Source organism: Callorhinchus milii, unplaced genomic scaffold (genome assembly GCF_018977255.1).
Source record: "Callorhinchus milii isolate IMCB2004 unplaced genomic scaffold, IMCB_Cmil_1.0 Scaffold3, whole genome shotgun sequence".
Lineage (NCBI taxonomy): Eukaryota > Metazoa > Chordata > Chondrichthyes > Chimaeriformes > Callorhinchidae > Callorhinchus > Callorhinchus milii.
In genome coordinates, this window is record NW_024704744.1 from 76,447,463 (window position 1) to 76,464,461 (window position 16,999).

General features: G+C 44.9%; 1 protein-coding gene across 2 annotated transcripts; it reads left to right on the plus strand.

The window, feature by feature from the left end:
• Window positions 1-2,186: 2,186 nt before the first annotated feature.
• lrrc73 (leucine rich repeat containing 73) lies at window positions 2,187-15,580 on the plus strand. Of its 2 annotated transcripts, XM_007898241.2 has the most exons (6): window positions 2,187-2,739; window positions 4,611-4,771; window positions 6,939-7,061; window positions 12,096-12,196; window positions 14,567-14,753; window positions 15,428-15,580. In XM_007898241.2, exons 1-6 carry the CDS (start codon window positions 2,468-2,470, stop codon window positions 15,496-15,498), a joined length of 915 nt encoding a protein of 304 aa, XP_007896432.1. In that variant the 5' UTR covers window positions 2,187-2,467; the 3' UTR covers window positions 15,499-15,580. The 2 variants fall into 2 exon arrangements, with proteins under 2 accessions (XP_007896432.1, XP_007896433.1); XM_007898242.2 differs by lacking the exon at window positions 6,939-7,061.
• The last annotated feature ends 1,419 nt before the right edge of the window (window positions 15,581-16,999 follow it).

The window sequence follows — 16,999 nt, forward strand, 5'->3', positions numbered from 1 at the left end:
TTATCGGCCTGGCTCAGGCGGTAGCACTCTCGCCACTTAGTCAGAAAGTTGTGGGTTCAAACCCCACATCATGACTTTGAGGTCATAGTACATGAGAGTGATGATGTTGTCCTTCAATTGAGACATTAAACTGAGGTCCTGTCTGTCTGTTTAGGTGGACGTGAAAGCTCCCAAGTTTTATCCACCAGGGTTTTCACAAAGCCCTGTTACCCCCCGTTTATTCCTCACAATTCATTTTTACTTTCTGTTGCAAATTAATTGAGTGCAACAATGTCTGATGACCAGGAACTTCCTCACCACTCCGTGTTACGGAAGATGTTACACCGAACATGGCAACGGATCGTTACCTGCCATGAAAACGAAGGGGCTCACACGCACCGATCCTCTGGTCATCTAAATACAATAACAACACCTACACTAAATACAATTAAGCACTTCTAAATACAATTATCATCATCTTTCCACATGCCCAGCGCCTTGGGACGTCCTCCCGACATGAAAGGTGCTATACAAATGTAATTTTGTTGTTGTTTCAGTTGTTGGTAAACAACAACAACTTGCATGTATATAATAATCTTGAACTTAATTTGTTGGGGGGGTGGGGAGCAAGAAAACCTAAGCAAGGATGGGGAGCCAGTAGACCCAAATGAAGACGGGGGTGATAGGCTCACGGAGCCTATTGTGGGAGAAGATCCAAGCTGCAGATTGCTGGATGATCCCAAGCTGGGGAGTATAGCATAGATGTAACAAGGATCTCAGTAGCTCCAGGGAGAGGTTGTGGCAGAGGCGACCGATGTTCCAGATTTGGGAAAATCTTGAGTGAGTGACAGCCCACTGTTCAAAAGGACAGTTGCGATTTTGCACTGGATCGATGTACAGCCATGCAGATTGACACAGTCAGTCCCAGAATTGCAGAGCCAAGCAGGCGAGCCTCGGTCTTGCTGACGTTTAGCTGAGAAAGTTAGAACTTATCCAGGATTTGATGTCTGACTGACCAGGCAGTTGTTCAGAACAGCAGTGGACCTGCATTAAGGGTAAGACAGAGGAGATAGAGTAGGATATCATCCACATGGAAGTGAACCCCATGTCCTCAGTTGATGTCACCAAGGGGGAGCATATAGACGATGAAAAGGAGAGAACTGAGGAACTCTGCAGGTGACGTGCAGGGCGGTAGGAGAAGGTGTTAGAGACAAAGCAAAGACTCTGAGATAGGTAAGGGTGAAACCAGGGTAGGACGTAACTGTGAAGATGGAGCAGAGAGGATACATGGTGTCAAAGGAAGCAGAGAGATCGAGGCCATTAAAGGGATTAATGAGATTAAAGGATCTAAAGACGAATAAAGATAAAAACTGTAAGGAAATGGAAGATACATAATATGAAATGATTGTATGGTCACAATATTGTGACTCCTATTTTGAGAATGGTGGACCATAAAATTCCACCTCGGAACCGTTTGGCAATTTTAGTCGCATCAACCAGCAGGTGGTGGTCTTAATTTGTAAGCCTTTTTTTTAAAACAACTGCAGAAAAGCAGATTCCAAAGTAAGATTGAATTTTAGAATCTTCCACAATTCTGCGCTATCGTAAATTTAAAGCCAAAAATGGCCTTATAGGCTAAGGCTAGGTTTAATTTTGGGCATGTTGGCTGTCGCGTTTGTGATTAAAAACTGGATCACCACGAATCACCATCGAGTGCCTCTAATATTTTGAGGGGATACGTTGCTGTAAAATAAAAGTGTGTTCGTTCTCGTGAGATCGTGGGTGGTTGAAAATTCAAAGGGAGTCATGATACTTATCACTTTTGGCATTTTGGAATAAAACAGCCTGCAAAATACCCTTCAAAGAGGCAACCACCACCACCACCACCACCACCACAACAACAACATTACATTTGTAAAAGCGCCTTTCACGTCGGGCGGACGTCCCGAGGCGCTGGACACCTGCCACGTAGAGGCAATGCCTTTCACAGGCCGGAGCTGCTTGGAGCTGTCAAGTTGACTTGAATTTTGCCCCTTTGCTGAGGTTTTATCGATCTTTCTGCGCATGGATTGCTGTTACTGTGACGATTGCTCTGGGGGTGTGCAGCTGCACAAACGCTGCTGTAAAAAAAAGAGATCGCTTCGAGATACCCTGAAAGAGGGAGGGGGTGGTGGGGGGGGGGGGGGGGGGTGTGGGGGGTGGGGGGGGGGGGGGGGGGAGGGGGAGAAATATGTCCAAACCTATTGCAAAATATCCCCTCCGCTGCATTGCATTCGCCCTCCGATGCATGAGCTGTTTTTTTTAAAAAAATAACAACAACCACCACCACAAGAGAGAAGATTTACTGAAAGCATTTCGGGGCTGAGGAGGAGAGGCAGCGCCTGACATCTTAAAGAGGAGACGCGGTGCCCATAGTAACGAGGCGGCTGGTCGAGGTGGCCACGCAGACGTGCGGGAGCGGCGGCTCCGGCTCCGGCTCCCGGGGGCGATGCTGTCCGGGTCCATCCAGATCTCCGGAGAGACGCTCTCCTCCGCCGAGGTGAAGGATATCTGCGACTCGCTGAAGGGGAACTCGGTGCGGCTGCTGTCGCTGAGAGGCTGTCACCTCTCCGACCGCGATTTCAGTCGCATCAGCCGTCATGTGGCGGAGTGCCAGTCCCTGGCACAGCTCAACCTCAACCTCGGGGTGGTCAACAACCTCAACCGGGTCAAACAGCTGGCAGAGGCACTCCAAAACAACAGGTCCATCCACTCCTTGTTGTGAGTAGACCCCTGACCCTTCCCGGGAGGACGTTCTCCCGAAGCGCTTCACAGAACGCACCGCAAAGTGAATTTGACCGTATATTTGTGGGCGAACGCGGCAGCCAATGGCGCACAGCAGTGCCCCACGAACCGCCGTGGATTGAAAATGACCAATTTTTAATTATTGGTTTGGGGGTTTTTGGAGGGATTATTATGAGGCTCTGTGTGGAGTAAGGAAACTTGCCCGAGGTTTCGCCCTCTGCCGGGAATTGAACTCAGGTCGCTCGCGTAAATTCCCCTTTTGCATTCGATGCGGCGCTTCCGAGGTAGAAATGTCTCAAAAGGGCTTCGCGGGTAATTGCTGTCAATTGCAACGACTGTACTCGTTCGTTGGCAAGCGCGGCAACGCACGGCAAAGTCCGACAGACGGTCAAAGAAGTGAATTTATCTGGAGGGTTGTTGGTACAGGGCACCAGGAGAAATTCCTTGTATCCACAATAGCATTGTGGGATCTTTAACAATCCCCTGACCATAATAATAGTAGTAATAACTATCCTTACATTTGATACAGTGCTTTTCACATCAGGAGGACGTGTCAAAGTGCTTCACAGGATTTACTGTAAATTATAGTGCCTGCATTTTGTTGGCAGCCAATGTGTAAAGCGGTGTCCCACAAACAGCTGTGACCAATATTGTTTGGGGTAATGTTGGCCAAGACAATAGGGGAAACAGTCTCCTCTTTTCAAATAGCGCCATGAGATCTTTAATGTCCATCTACTCTTAACATGCAGACGGGGGCTTGGTTTAACCCATCCAACAGCAAGTCCAACAATGCAGTTTAGCACTGTATTGGAGTGAGCCTAGACTAAGTGAGTTCAGTGTCTCAATGTGGGGTTTGAACCCACAACCTTCTGACTCAGAGGCGAAAATAATATCCACCGAGCCAGGCTGACCCTTGGACAAATGAGAGAGGGACACATAGAGATTCACAGAGAAAGCGAGACCCACACACTGTGGAGTCCTGTAGCTCAGTGGTTAGAGCACTCGCTTTGCAAGTGAGAGACCTGAGTTCAATTACGGGCAGAGGGCGAAACCTTGGGCAAGTTTCCTTACTCCACACAGAGCCTAATAATAATCCCTCCAAAACAAATAAAAATAATAAATTGGTCATTTTCAATCTACGACTGTTTGTGGGACATTACTGTGCGCAATTGGCTGCCGCATTCGCCCACAAATATACAGTCAATTCACTTTACAGTGTGTTCTGTGAAGCACTTTGGGATGTCCTCCCGACGTGAAAAGCGCTATATCAAATGCAAGGATTATTATTATTATTATTACAGGGACAGAAAGAGAAAGATTCACACACACAGGGACAAGAGCAAACGTGAAAGACACACAGACACATGGAGCTGACCACAATGAGCTGCTCTTTTTGATGCCCTTTCAATGGCTGACAAAGCAATTGTTCCATTTTATAACATTGGAGGCCTGAAATTCCAACCGGTCAGTCTCAAGAACCATCTTATCTTTAAAATTTGAAGTGGCACAGAATTGTGGAAAACCTTTAAAATCAGAATCCTGAATTTTCCTGAATTTTTTTTTAAAAAAAAGTTAGCAAATAAAGACTGAATTCAAAAGCATTTCACAGTCTTAGCCGCCTCGAATTTCAAGAAAAACTGCTACTAGAATTTTGGGCCTATTGTAGCTTGTAATTCAGTTGATAAACTTTATCTTAGAAACAAAAAAATTGCCAGGTTGGAGTAAATGCGTATGTTACTTCCTTGTTGCTACTTAAATACTAAAGTGGGTTTGCAATGGAGCGGGACGTTTTGCCACACACCACCTATCTTGTGTTCTAAGAATGTCGAACTATTTGCTTCCCACAGTCTCCATGGTAGCCCTCTCACTGATTCTGGATTAGCAGCTCTCAATCCCGCCCTTTCCCTGCATCCCTCCCTTGCATCACTGGACCTCGGAGATTGCATGCTGGGCGATGAAGGAATGAACCTCATCTGTGGACTTTTGCCACCTGATGGAGCAAAGTCAGGTAAGAGTTACATATAATAATCATTGCATTTGTTACAGCACCTGGAAGCTTAAAACGTTTCTAAGCACTTCAGAAGGAATTATTTTTAAGTGTGGTTACTGTGCATTTGTAGCAGGGAGGTGGCCAATATGCACACATCAAAGTTCTACAGAGAGCAATGAAGCAAATGATAATTTATTTTGAGGATTGTTGTCCCTTCTCTTTTCAAATAAAGCAACAGATTTTTTAACGCCCACCTGAACAGACAGATGGGACTTTGGCTTTAACATTTCAGCTGAAGGAAAGCACCTCTGACAGTGCAATTCTCTCTCAGTATTGCACCGAAGTGTCGGCCTGGTCTGTGAAGTAAAGTACTTGCCAGACCAGGCAGTATGGGAACAAGGTCCAAATATCTCACTAAATATCCTTGTACAGTCAGATAGCCAGTAATGTTTTGGAACCACTGTGAGAAGTGCTGAGCACTGATCTCTGCAAATTTCGGGGCTGATCATTCAGAGATAACTACAACGACCATTGTTGCTTTGTACAGACTGAGCTGCAGCTAAATTTATGAAGATTCCTTTATTTTAAACCATGCATAAGGTCACAATATTAGTTTGGATGAAGAAGGTCCATTTGATCTCATCTTTCTAGAACACCTACCCTATGGGTTTCCCATCACAGCATCAAGCTGTCTGGGCTTATCACATCTTCGAAACGTCTCAAAGCACTTCACAAAATATAGTGTAAAGTAAATTGAGTGTATATTTTGTGGGCAATACACAGCAGCCAATTGTGCCCTTAACAACCAGGTTCCTACTTATTGCTAGGTAACCAACAACAAAATTACATTTGTATAGTGCCTTTCACATCAGGTGGATGTCCCAAGGCAGAAGTGTGTGGAGTAAGGAAACTTGCCTCACATTTTGCACCGCCCGGGAATCGAACCCAGGTCCTCTCGCTTGTGAGGCGAGTGCTCTAACCAATAGAGGAACATAGGAACATAGGAATTAGGAGCAGGAGTAGGCCATTCGGCCCCTCTAGCCTGCCCCGCCATTCAATAAGATCATGGCTGGTCTCCACCTACCCGCCTTATTCCCATATCCCTTAATCCCTTTATCCACAAGAAATCTATCAATCTCAGTCTTGAATATGTTCAAGGACTGAACATCTACAGCCTTCTGGGGTAGAGAATTCCATAAATTCACTACCCTCTGAGTGAAGAAATATTTCCTCAACTCTGTTCGAAAAGGCTGACCCTTAATCTTAATCTTTTTGTGTCATCCTCAGAGCTTACTCTCCCACCTAGCTTAGTATCATCTGCGAATTTAGATATTTTAAGTTCTATGTCCTCGTCTAGATCATTGATATAGATTGTAAATAGTTGAGGCCCAGGCTCTGTTCCTTGTAGCACTCCACTAGTCACATCTTGCCAATCTGAGAAGGACCCGTTAATCCCTCTCTCTGTTTTCTTCCTACTATACTACAGGACTTCAATATTGACAATCAATGAGAATGACTTAGATCTGTATTTGGTCAACAGATGGTCTTTTCCCAATAATCTTTCTGTTGATCTAATCCCATGTAGGCTGCAGTGTTATTCCAGCATAATGGTGTAATCTATGTTCAGGGCTGCTCTTTTCAATCTACTCACTGGTGCAGCAGATACAGCAGAGGCCATTGGCTCTGATTCCATCCCCGCAGTCACACTCAAAACATGTGCATCAAAACTACCCACCCCTAGCCAAGCTGTTTCAGTACAGCTACAAACTAGTATCTGTGTAGAAAATCACACAGTTACATCCTGTCCCCAAAGAACATTACAAATCCATGCCAGCCTATTATCTCCCGAAAAGCCTCTGGGATGTTTTATAATCTCAGGATTAAACCTGGAAGAGTTAAAAGGGAGATAAGAAACAGTGTTTTCAGACAGCGGGGTTGTTAGTACATGGATCGCTTTGCCATAAGTGATGACTGAAGCTAAGAGCATGAGGACATTTAAAGGGAAATTGGGTAAATATTTAAGGAGGAACAATGGAAAAGGGGGTGGAGGAAAGTACAGGGAATTGGAATTAGAATGGATAGCTCCAGTGGAGGAGCTAATACCAGCAGAGGTTGTATGGTGCCTTTAGTGATGTAATTTCTATTACGTTGTGTCTCCTAACACTGTGCATTTGATTCCTCTCAGGGTTGAAGGAGTTAACATTGAGCGCTAACCCTGCTGTCACTGCAAAGGGATGGGCACGCCTGGCGATAGCAGTCGCACACAGCTCACAGCTGCGTGTACTTAATCTGGACTATAATCCTTTAGGTGAGAGTATCCAATTAAATTGTGAAAACTTTAAATTTAAAAGCCAGTTTCTCTTAGAAAGAAAACTTTTAGAAAGAAACAACTTCCAAGTGTCTCAAAGTGCTTCACATGTAATTGTTATTGAGTACAGTGACTGTGTTTTAGGCAATTTATCAGCCAATTTGTACACAGCAAAGTTCCACAAACAGCCATGAGTGAATTTATCTGGAGGATTGAAGTTCAGAACATCTGGAGAAATTCCTTTTTCTTTTCCAATGTTACCACAGGATCATTCATGTCTTCCTGAACTAGCAGACAGGACCTTGGTTTAACATCTCACCCAAAGGATGGAATCGCTGACAGTGCAGTACCCAATCCAATGCTGCATAACCTTCTGACTCAGAGAGAGAAACATTACTGACTGAGCCAAGCTGGTAAATGGGCATTAATGCCAGCCTTCAGGACAGACTTGTTGGAGAAATATTTTTTATGCGCAGAGGGTTATTTAGATGTGGAAGGCCCGACTATAAAAAGTAGTTTAAACAGAATCCATAATCGCCTTTAAAAGGAAATTAGACAAATATATGAAAACAAAAAATGTAAAGGGGATAAGAGGCAGGAGAGAGGGAAGGGCAGGGGATTGAGATTAAAAGAGCAGCTTTTCAGAGAGCTAGCTCAGGTACAATGGGCCGAATGGTCTTCCCGAATGGTAAAACTGTATGGTTCTATGAACTTGTCCCATTTGTTCCTACAGAGCAACACTTAGCTCATCAGTGTGTGAACATCCCCGTGACCTGGGGATATTAATATCAGACTCTGTAGGGCTGACCTGGTTCCTGTACCAATCACCTGACTCCGCTTCTCAAAGAGCTCATCTTATAGGCAGATTATTTTTAGGCTTTTAAATGTTTCCCAGGCCCATCTACAGATCTCATAACCTAGCAACGGAGTAGGACGTCTGGCAGTAGGTTACCGTGGCACCCTGCGAGCCTCATGCTGAATTCAGAAATACAGAAAGAAATTGGGGGCTGAGAGCAAGCTGGACCCCTAACCCAAACTGGAACCCTGGGATCATGTCCTTTGCAGCAGGCACACACTTTGAAATTTAAAAAATATATATTTCGTTCAGAAAATAGAGATAGAGCTACATTTTTCTAGGTTTGCAAATGTTACTGAATGCCTTGATTTGATATTGCAGCTCGAATTAATCATTCATCGTGCTGCACCATCACTGACAATCAAGCCAATAGAGACACAGATCCTGCTAGCACTGAATGTAAAACAAGCACAGCAAGGAGCTGCAGTGAGAGTAAATATGGATTAAAAGGCAGTGCAAGGAAGGAAGGAGAAAGTTAAGGGAAGGAATGAATTATATTTTGTGGAGTCCTGTAGTGTATTGATTAGAGCACTTGTCTCGCGAGCGAGAGGACCTGGGTTCGATTACCGGGCAGGTCGAAACGTTAAGCAAGTTTCCTTATTCTACACGACTCTGTTTACTGAGCAGTAAGTAGGAACTCAGTTGTTTGTCGATTGGCAGATCGCTTTTCCGGGGGTGATAATCCCTCCCCCCAAAAATTATTTGGTCACTCAATCCACGACTGTTTGTGGGACACTGCTGTGCGCAATTGGCTGCTGCGTTTCACCCATAAAATATACAGTCAATTAATTTACAGCATATTGTGTGAAATGCTTTGAGACGTCTCGAAGATATAAGGCGCTATATCAAATGCAAGGATTATTATTTTATACCACCTTATTCAAACATTTGCTTCACAGGGAATTACAGTCAGGTGTAGTGACTGTATTTGTAGCCAAGCACAGCAGTGATTTTGCATTGAACAAGGTTACCCGCAACCATGACTGATTAAGATAGGGAATTGTTGTCCAGAAGGCAAACTGCCTTCTCTATGCCCAGGATCAATAATGTACATTCACGGGGCATTGGTTTAACGTCTGATCGGAAGGATGGCTTTTAAAGCAGGTGATACAAAATAATAATAACCCTTGCATTTGATACAAGGGAGTACATGTTGCCTTTCATGTCGGGAGCATATCTCAAAGCGCTTCACAAAATATATTGTAAAATGGATTTACTGAGTATTTTGTGGGCAAAAATAGTTTTAATGTGGTAGAAAACGCAAATAGTTTTATTTCCTATACGATATAGTAACAGCATTTTATAGGGAAACATTACTGTTGAGCAAGTGGGCATTGTGATATCTGGAGTCTGTGACACAAAAATCGCTGGCACTTGGTGATCCTTTCACTCTCTGCTTTAATTGGAAATTGCATATTAAAGACACAAACTTTGCTGATATTAGTAGTGCCTGAGCCTGCCGATATGTAACTGGAAGCTACATGTGCACTCAGCCATGCCTCCGACAATGGCAATTTGATGCATTTTTAATCAGTTAAGAATTCAGGGAAGTTGGTCTACAGACCTAGTTTGCTGAGTGTAACCCGAACAGCATGTTCTGTAAAATAGTTAAAACTTCACTGCACATGGTGAGTAAAGTGTCTATTAATTATTGAAGATTTCTTACACAAACCTTTCAAACCCATCCCGTCTGCTCAGGGTATTCACGCATCAGGGGAATCCATTTCTTTTGGGTCTCTACAGTGATCGGATACATCCTTCGGTAACAAGAAAAATTCATTTGATACGGTGCCTGTAATGTGGAAACAATACAAAGTGCGTCACAGGAAATTGTTGTCAAGTGTAGTGTCTGTGTATTTGTCGGCAAACACGACAGTCTGTTTGCACAAAGCAAGGTCCCACAAACAGCCATGAAGTAAATGACAAACTTATCTGGAGGACTATTGACCTGGACACAGGGAGAACTTCCTCTTTTTCAAGTGCCGCAGAATTCTTAAAATCGAACTGGACAGGAATACAAGACTTTGCATTTTACAACTCATCTAACTGACAGCACTTTCAAGAATGCAGCACACCCCCCACAGCAGTGCTACCTTAGACCGTGAGTTCAAAATGTCAACATGGTGCTTGAACCCACCACCTTCTGACCCAGAGGCATAATCAACTGACCTCTGGAACTCCCTGGCTCAATCCCTCCACTTTGCCCCCTCTTTGCCAGGCTTCAGATTACACCTGAAGACTGAAGGCTAAAATTAGAATTGTGGACTCTGGACAAAGTAAAAACTATATGATTGTATTCTCTCTCTCTCATAACCCTCAGTCCATTTTACAATTTATTTTACGGTTTCTAATCTACTGGTGATATTTACCAGTTGAGATGCTCAGCAACAGAACCTATGTGCCCTGTCCCACACACGCCTTTCCTCTGTTTTTTATTATTGTCGATATTATTACCATTCCAAGTAATTCTAGATTAGCTGCCAAATTTCCCTCAATAAACAAATTTCATTTATTTGAAATCAACTTATTATGCCAGAGGCATCAAGCACTTTGTGATGTCCTCCCGACATAAAAGTCATAATATAAATGTTTGGTAACTTTATTTGGCAAAACACTTTGAGTCATTCATTCTTCTTAAAAGTGACTACATGAATGCAAGTGTCAGGCCAACCCTGCTATAACACTCTTTGATATAGTGTGGGTTTACTTATAGTGCAGCTACACCATGTCGTACACTTCCGCGACTTGGGCCATTGTCCTAAAGTGAAAGGCACTATACAAACGTAATTTATTATTGTGTTCGGGCTTCCAGCACTGACTGATTGGCTAACTGATGCCAGTTACACTTCCTGCGTATAGCATTCATGTGTGCAGGAAATTACATCAGCAGTGACCTGAAAGCCCAGAAGCACCGATCGTGTTGTTGTACGTTATATTATTTGAGTTTATGTACAGAGCAGGGTCAGCCTGTATTATTCACACAGAGGATACAGTTCAAGATCCTGGTCCTCACTTGCAAAGCCCTCTCCATGGCCTTGCCCCTCTTACTCTGCAACCCACTAACCTCCTACCAACTTGCCTGCTCCCTCCGCTCAGCAGGCTCCAGCCTGCTTCACGTCCTCCGCCTCCACCACCCCACCATTGGCAGGCGGGCCTTCAGCCACTGTGCTCCCACCCTCTGGAACTCCATCCCACAGTCCCTCTGTCTCACCCCCTCCCTTACCTCCTTCAAGACCTGTTTCACGACCCTCCTCTTCAACCATGCCTTTGGTCACCCTTCTTCCCCCTCCACACTCCCTGACCCCGACCCCCAGCTCGAGTCCAAAACACTGATTTTCCAGCGCCTTGGGACATCCTCCCAATGTGAAAAGCGCTATACAAATGTAATTTTTTTGTCGTTGTTGTTAATTATTACTTCTACTACAATTGGACATCATTATAAAATCAGACGCCAACTTACAATGGAACGAGTTATAAAAATGGTCAGTTCATCAGCTTGCCACTGACACCACTTCCAAGGACTGTGCACATTATGAGCATTTTCAGCGGTTCCTGGGACACCGGTAAACTTCCCACCCCAGCACTTCGTTGACCTGCTTGTGCCCTACTCCTCTGCCTGCCCCTTCGTTCAGCTAACACAGGCATCCCCCAACCCCTCATCGCCACATCACTGGCTGTGTCTTCAATCCCTCCACCTCACCCTCTCTTATCCATGCTTAAATCCCAATTTAAGACCTACCGCTTCAACTGCACCTATGGTTACCTCTCCCCACCACTTGCTCAGCATCAGTTAATAATAATAATCCTTGCATTTGATACAGCGCCTTATCATGTCATCGAGACGTTGTAAAGTGGATCGACTGTGTTTGTGGGTGAAACACAGCAGCCAATTGCACAGAGCAGTGTCCCACAAACATTTTTTATTTGGGGTTTGTTGGCCAAGATCCAGGAGGGAAAGAAATTTGCTTTTCTTTTCGAATAGTACCGAGGGAGATCTTTAACGTCCACGTGAAAAAAGAGACAGGAGCTCGCCTCTTCCCGCCACTGTATAGCATTCCAACACCCTGTATGAAGGGCTTTATATAAGCGCAAGTTGTTGTGACTGTGTATTACAAACAAACCGCACAAATAGATGGTCTTCTGTGCTGAAAGTTTTTATGTTTCTCCTCCTGCTGCAGGTGACCACATTGCTGGAATGCTGGCGGTTGCTGTGGCCTCCAGTCGGACCTTGGAGGTGCTGGACCTGGAGGGGACGGGCCTCACTAATCAGTCTGCTCAGGTAATGCTGCCCTCGGTCAACTCCTTCCAGCCATTCCCCTCAAACTCCACATAATAATCTGCTCTGCACTTCTTCAACACTTCTCACTACAATCTTCTGCCACCCACTGCACAAACTGTGGTCTACTACATCTCCCTCATGACCTCTAACTCACCATCGGTAGTTTAGCTTTCAACCATTATGCGCTGCTGCCTAGAACTCTCCCATAGTCCTCTGCCTCCCATCTGCTTTCCCCATCATCCAAACATGACTTACCTCTTGGACTGTGCCTTTTGGTACCTAGGTTCGATTTCTGGGTGGGGTGAAACTTTAGGCAATTTTCCTGACTCCACACGTCTCTGTTTACCTAGGAGTAAACAGGAACCCATTTGTTAGTCGATTGGCAGATCGCTTTCCAGAGATAATAATTTCTTGAAAAAAATTGGTCACTCAATCCACAACACTGCTGTGCGCAATTAACTGTCCCATTTTGCCCACACATAGTGAATCCACTTCATGATATATTCTGTGAAGCGCTTTGAGATGTCTCAAAGACGTGATAATAACAACTTGCACTTATATAATGCCCTCCATGCAGGACAGCGTCTCAGAGCACTAAACAGTGGTGGAGTCTGACTGTGAGCACGGTCGAAGAGGAAGATTTTGAGGCAGGAAATTATTACTTCAGAAAGTGATCTGGGGCAAGGTGGAGGAATTGAGAGAGAGTGTTCCAGAGTTTTGGGGCATAGTGGCTGAAAATACGACCTCCGATGGTGGGGTGGAGGGTGTGAGGGACGAGCAAGAGGCTGGTGTCAGTTGAGCGGAGGTGGATTGGGAAGTGAGGACCATTTCCCCCCTGCTCGGGTCATGACCCAACTGTGCAGCGCCTTGGGACGTCCTCCTGACGTGAAAGGCGCTTTATAAATGGAATCTTGTTGTTGTTGTTGAGGAGGTTGGAGAGGTAGGGAGGTGCCAGAGCATGAAGGGATTTGAACACGAGTGTGAGGACTTGTCTCAACAACGTGATAAGGTGGTCCTCACTTTCAAAGCCCTTCATGCCCATGCCCTACCTCTGTGACCTCCTAACTCCCTATTAATCTGTCCGCACCCTCCAGTTAATTAGCTACGGTCTGCTTCACTTCCCCCATCTCACCCATCCCAATAGCGGGGGACGTGAAGCAGGCACGAAACAAATATAATTTTGTTGTTGTTTTGTTGATCAGATAAACTAAATTTGGTCACTCACTCCACGACTGTTTGTGGGACACTGCTGTACACAATTGGCTGTCGCGTTTTGCCCACAAAATATAGTCAATTCACTTTACAACATATTCTGTAAAGCGCTTTGTGACATCTCAACCACGTGATAAGGTGCTATATCAAATGCAAGGATTATTATTGTATTCTTATTTCTTCCCTCCTTGCTTGGTGATCTGCTCAGTCTCTGCAAAGCGCTTAGATGTTTTGGCTATCAGACATCAAGTCCTGGATGAGCTTTAACTTTCTTCAGTTAAACATAGACAAGCCTGAGACTCCTGCTTAGCTTGTCAGCACATTCTTACCACCGGCACTTATAAGATCAACCTGCATGGATACTTACTCAACTCACAGAGCTGGTGTAGAACCTTTATGTCTAGTGTGACACCAGTTGACTCTTAAACCTCATATTTGGGCTCCTACTCACTCAGCCTTCCCTCATCTCTTTACTCTTCGCCACGACCTCTCCCCTCCGGGATATAGAGACACTCAAATAACAACTTGCATTTATATAACATCCCACACGCAGGTTTAGCGTCCCAGTGCTCTTGCTCACTCATCACATCGAGGTTTGCCGATGCCAGTGTTCTGGTCGCTGGATTTGGGGACCTCAGAGTGTGCATTGGGGTAACTGATGAAATCTAACCAGTTGAAACCACATAGCTTATCATTGAGAGCAATGTCAGACAAGCTTCCCACTCTTCCCTACATAAGCTGCAGATTCTTCAGAAACTCTGCAGCTCATGTCCTCTTCCCATCTAACACCCCATCGCCCAGTGGATCAAATTCAAGATCCTCATTCTCACCTTCGAATCGCTCCATGGCATCACCCCACAATCTCCACAACCCCATTAATCTGGACACTCCATTCATTCAGTGATCACTGGCTTGCTTCATATCACCCCGGCCTATCCACTACCTACGAAATACACAGTCAATTCACTTTACAGTAAACATTTTGAAATGTTAATAACATGATGAGATTCCATATCAAATACCAGGATATCATGTATTATCTAGACCATCCTGTAGCTGATCTTAGAGCCCTAGAAGGAGCTAGAGTTTCGGTAATTAATTATGTTTTGGAAATGTTAGTGAACTCTCATCAGTGGTTTGAGGTTGCATTTCTTTCAGATATTCCTGGAAATGGTGGAAAACTATCCCACGTCCATGCGGAACCTAATCATAGCAGAGAATAACATCAGCTCCGAGCTGCAGCAACAAATCTCAGATCTGTTGTCTGAGGGCGAGGAGGAGGAGACGGAGAATGAAGGAACAGAGGATGGTGGTGGCGAGAAGGAAATCTGGATCTCCCAAGGCAGTGAGTCCTGTCTCAGTCAATCAGACATTCTGAAATCCTGACTGCTTTTAGCCTGAAAACTATTTCAGACCCAGCAGAATTATGGAAAATTCTTATAAGCATCCCCAAGTCCATCCGCCTAGCCCCTCTCTCCCTCCATTAAAGCCTGTTTCAAGACCTTCCTCTTTGACTGCACCTCTCGTCACCCTCCTATCCCCACCCTCCCTCCCTCCTGATCCCAATCCCCAGCTTGGGTCCAAACCCTCGACTGTCCAGCGCCTTGGGATGTTCTCCCAATGTGAAAGGCACTTTACAAATGTCATTTGTTGTTGTTCATTTGAAAGTTGAATCCTTAAAAAAAACTATGGAAAATGGGCTTCCAAATGAAGACTGAATTTGGAATTTTTCATAATTCTGCACCAACTTAAATTTTAATATGAAATAGTCTTAATGTTAAACCCAGGTGATTTCTGGCCACTATGGGATGCAAGGGTTTACCATCAGTGCCATGGGGATGGATGGGAGTTTAGTGTCAGAAAGAGGGAGAGTAATGGAGCTCAGTGTCAGAGAGGGGGAGAGTGGTGGAGTTCAGTGTTGGGGTGTAGGTTACAATGTAATTTAACATATGTGTAACATGTAAAACAATACCTGGTTTGGTGCAGTGCCTGTGACCTCTGACTCCCTTCTCTATTCAGATGCAGGATCACAGACTCTGCTCGTCACGTCAGGATTCGAAGACTCCTTACTCGCAGAGACAGAAATGTGACCACACACTTACTGGCACCCCAGGCTGCGTCTATTCCAATACCACCAGCACCTACCCCCACCCGCCCCCACCCACCCAATACCCCCCCAATATCTACCCCCGCCCCTCAAATACCCACCAGCATCCACATCCACCAGCTGGCAACTAGAACCTTCCCCAATACCCACTGGCATTCACAGCCTCCAGTATCCAAGTCGTAAGTCCTCACCCCATGATCTCCTTCACCCTCTATCCCGTCACTTTGTGTTGTGCTGAATGAGCTTTTTTCTGTGTTAATTTAATTATGTTTAATGAGCTGGCCACAAGGTGACACAGGTCAGTCAGCTAGGCCCAGACAAAGGGAGACACTCACTCTGAGCAGCTTAAGCTGCAAGCAGGAGCGCTCAAAAGAATGACAGCTGTCTATAAGATAATGTCTCAACGTGCTTCACAAGTAGACATTTTCTGCACAGAAGGGGGAGCCATCGAGTCTGTGCCAGACATGATAGAGCATTGAGCAGCAAGATTCAGAGATGAATTAGAACAAGCCAGATTAGAGTCAGAAACAGTAATGATGTGGGCTGCAGTAACAGAGCAAATCATGGACTTAATTCACAGAGTGAATCATTGAGGAAATCACAGAGGAAAAGCTGGTCCCAACACCTTGAAATTGTATTGGGCACCAATGGGAATGGAAATGTCTCCTGGAGCTGGGATCCCTCACTCCGCAGGGGGGTAGAGACCAGGAAGAATTTTTCTTGAATGAAAAAGCAATCAGGAGCTCATGGTAGCCCTGTTGCTACTTTTGAAACATTTCAACAAAGTGACAAGGCTCTATATCAAATGCAAGGAATAATATTAACTATTACATACTACACAGCCGACAAACACACACATAAACACACAAAATGGACTCCCCACAAAAAAGATACATACACACACACACACTAATAAACCCAAACAGCAGGTACTCACACATCCAATCAATAGCCTCACACAACACCTGCCAGAGTAGCCCTAAAACTTGACATGTGGCTCGGGCTGAGGACATATCCACACTTTCACACTTCATCAACAAGCCAGACTGGTCAACCACACACCTGCCTAGCTGTGCCACAATCGGCTCCTCTGAGAAAGTTCTGAGAACCCACCACCCCCACGTTACCTCTGCTTTCCCTCGTCAACGCACATCCCCTTCCCACAACCCCCGCCCTTGTGGTTTTGCCGGTTCCTCTTTGGGGGAGAGGCTTTGGCACTGCTGTACACTGGCAGGGGGGGGAGAAACAGCATTGGAAAGCCAGTTATAAGCTATTTGTGCACTAGCACTGTTAAAACACTGGAGATTGTTTGCTTGTTTGCTATTTAAACAATAAGTGTTAATAAACAAACGTTGTGCAAACTGGAGCGATTCCTGGTTGGGAATGAGTGGTTGGGATTGGATGGAGCAATAACCTCATAGACTGCAACAGTCAACTTGTCAGGATTGATTAAGTTTTGTTATCACACACATACTTTCATCTCT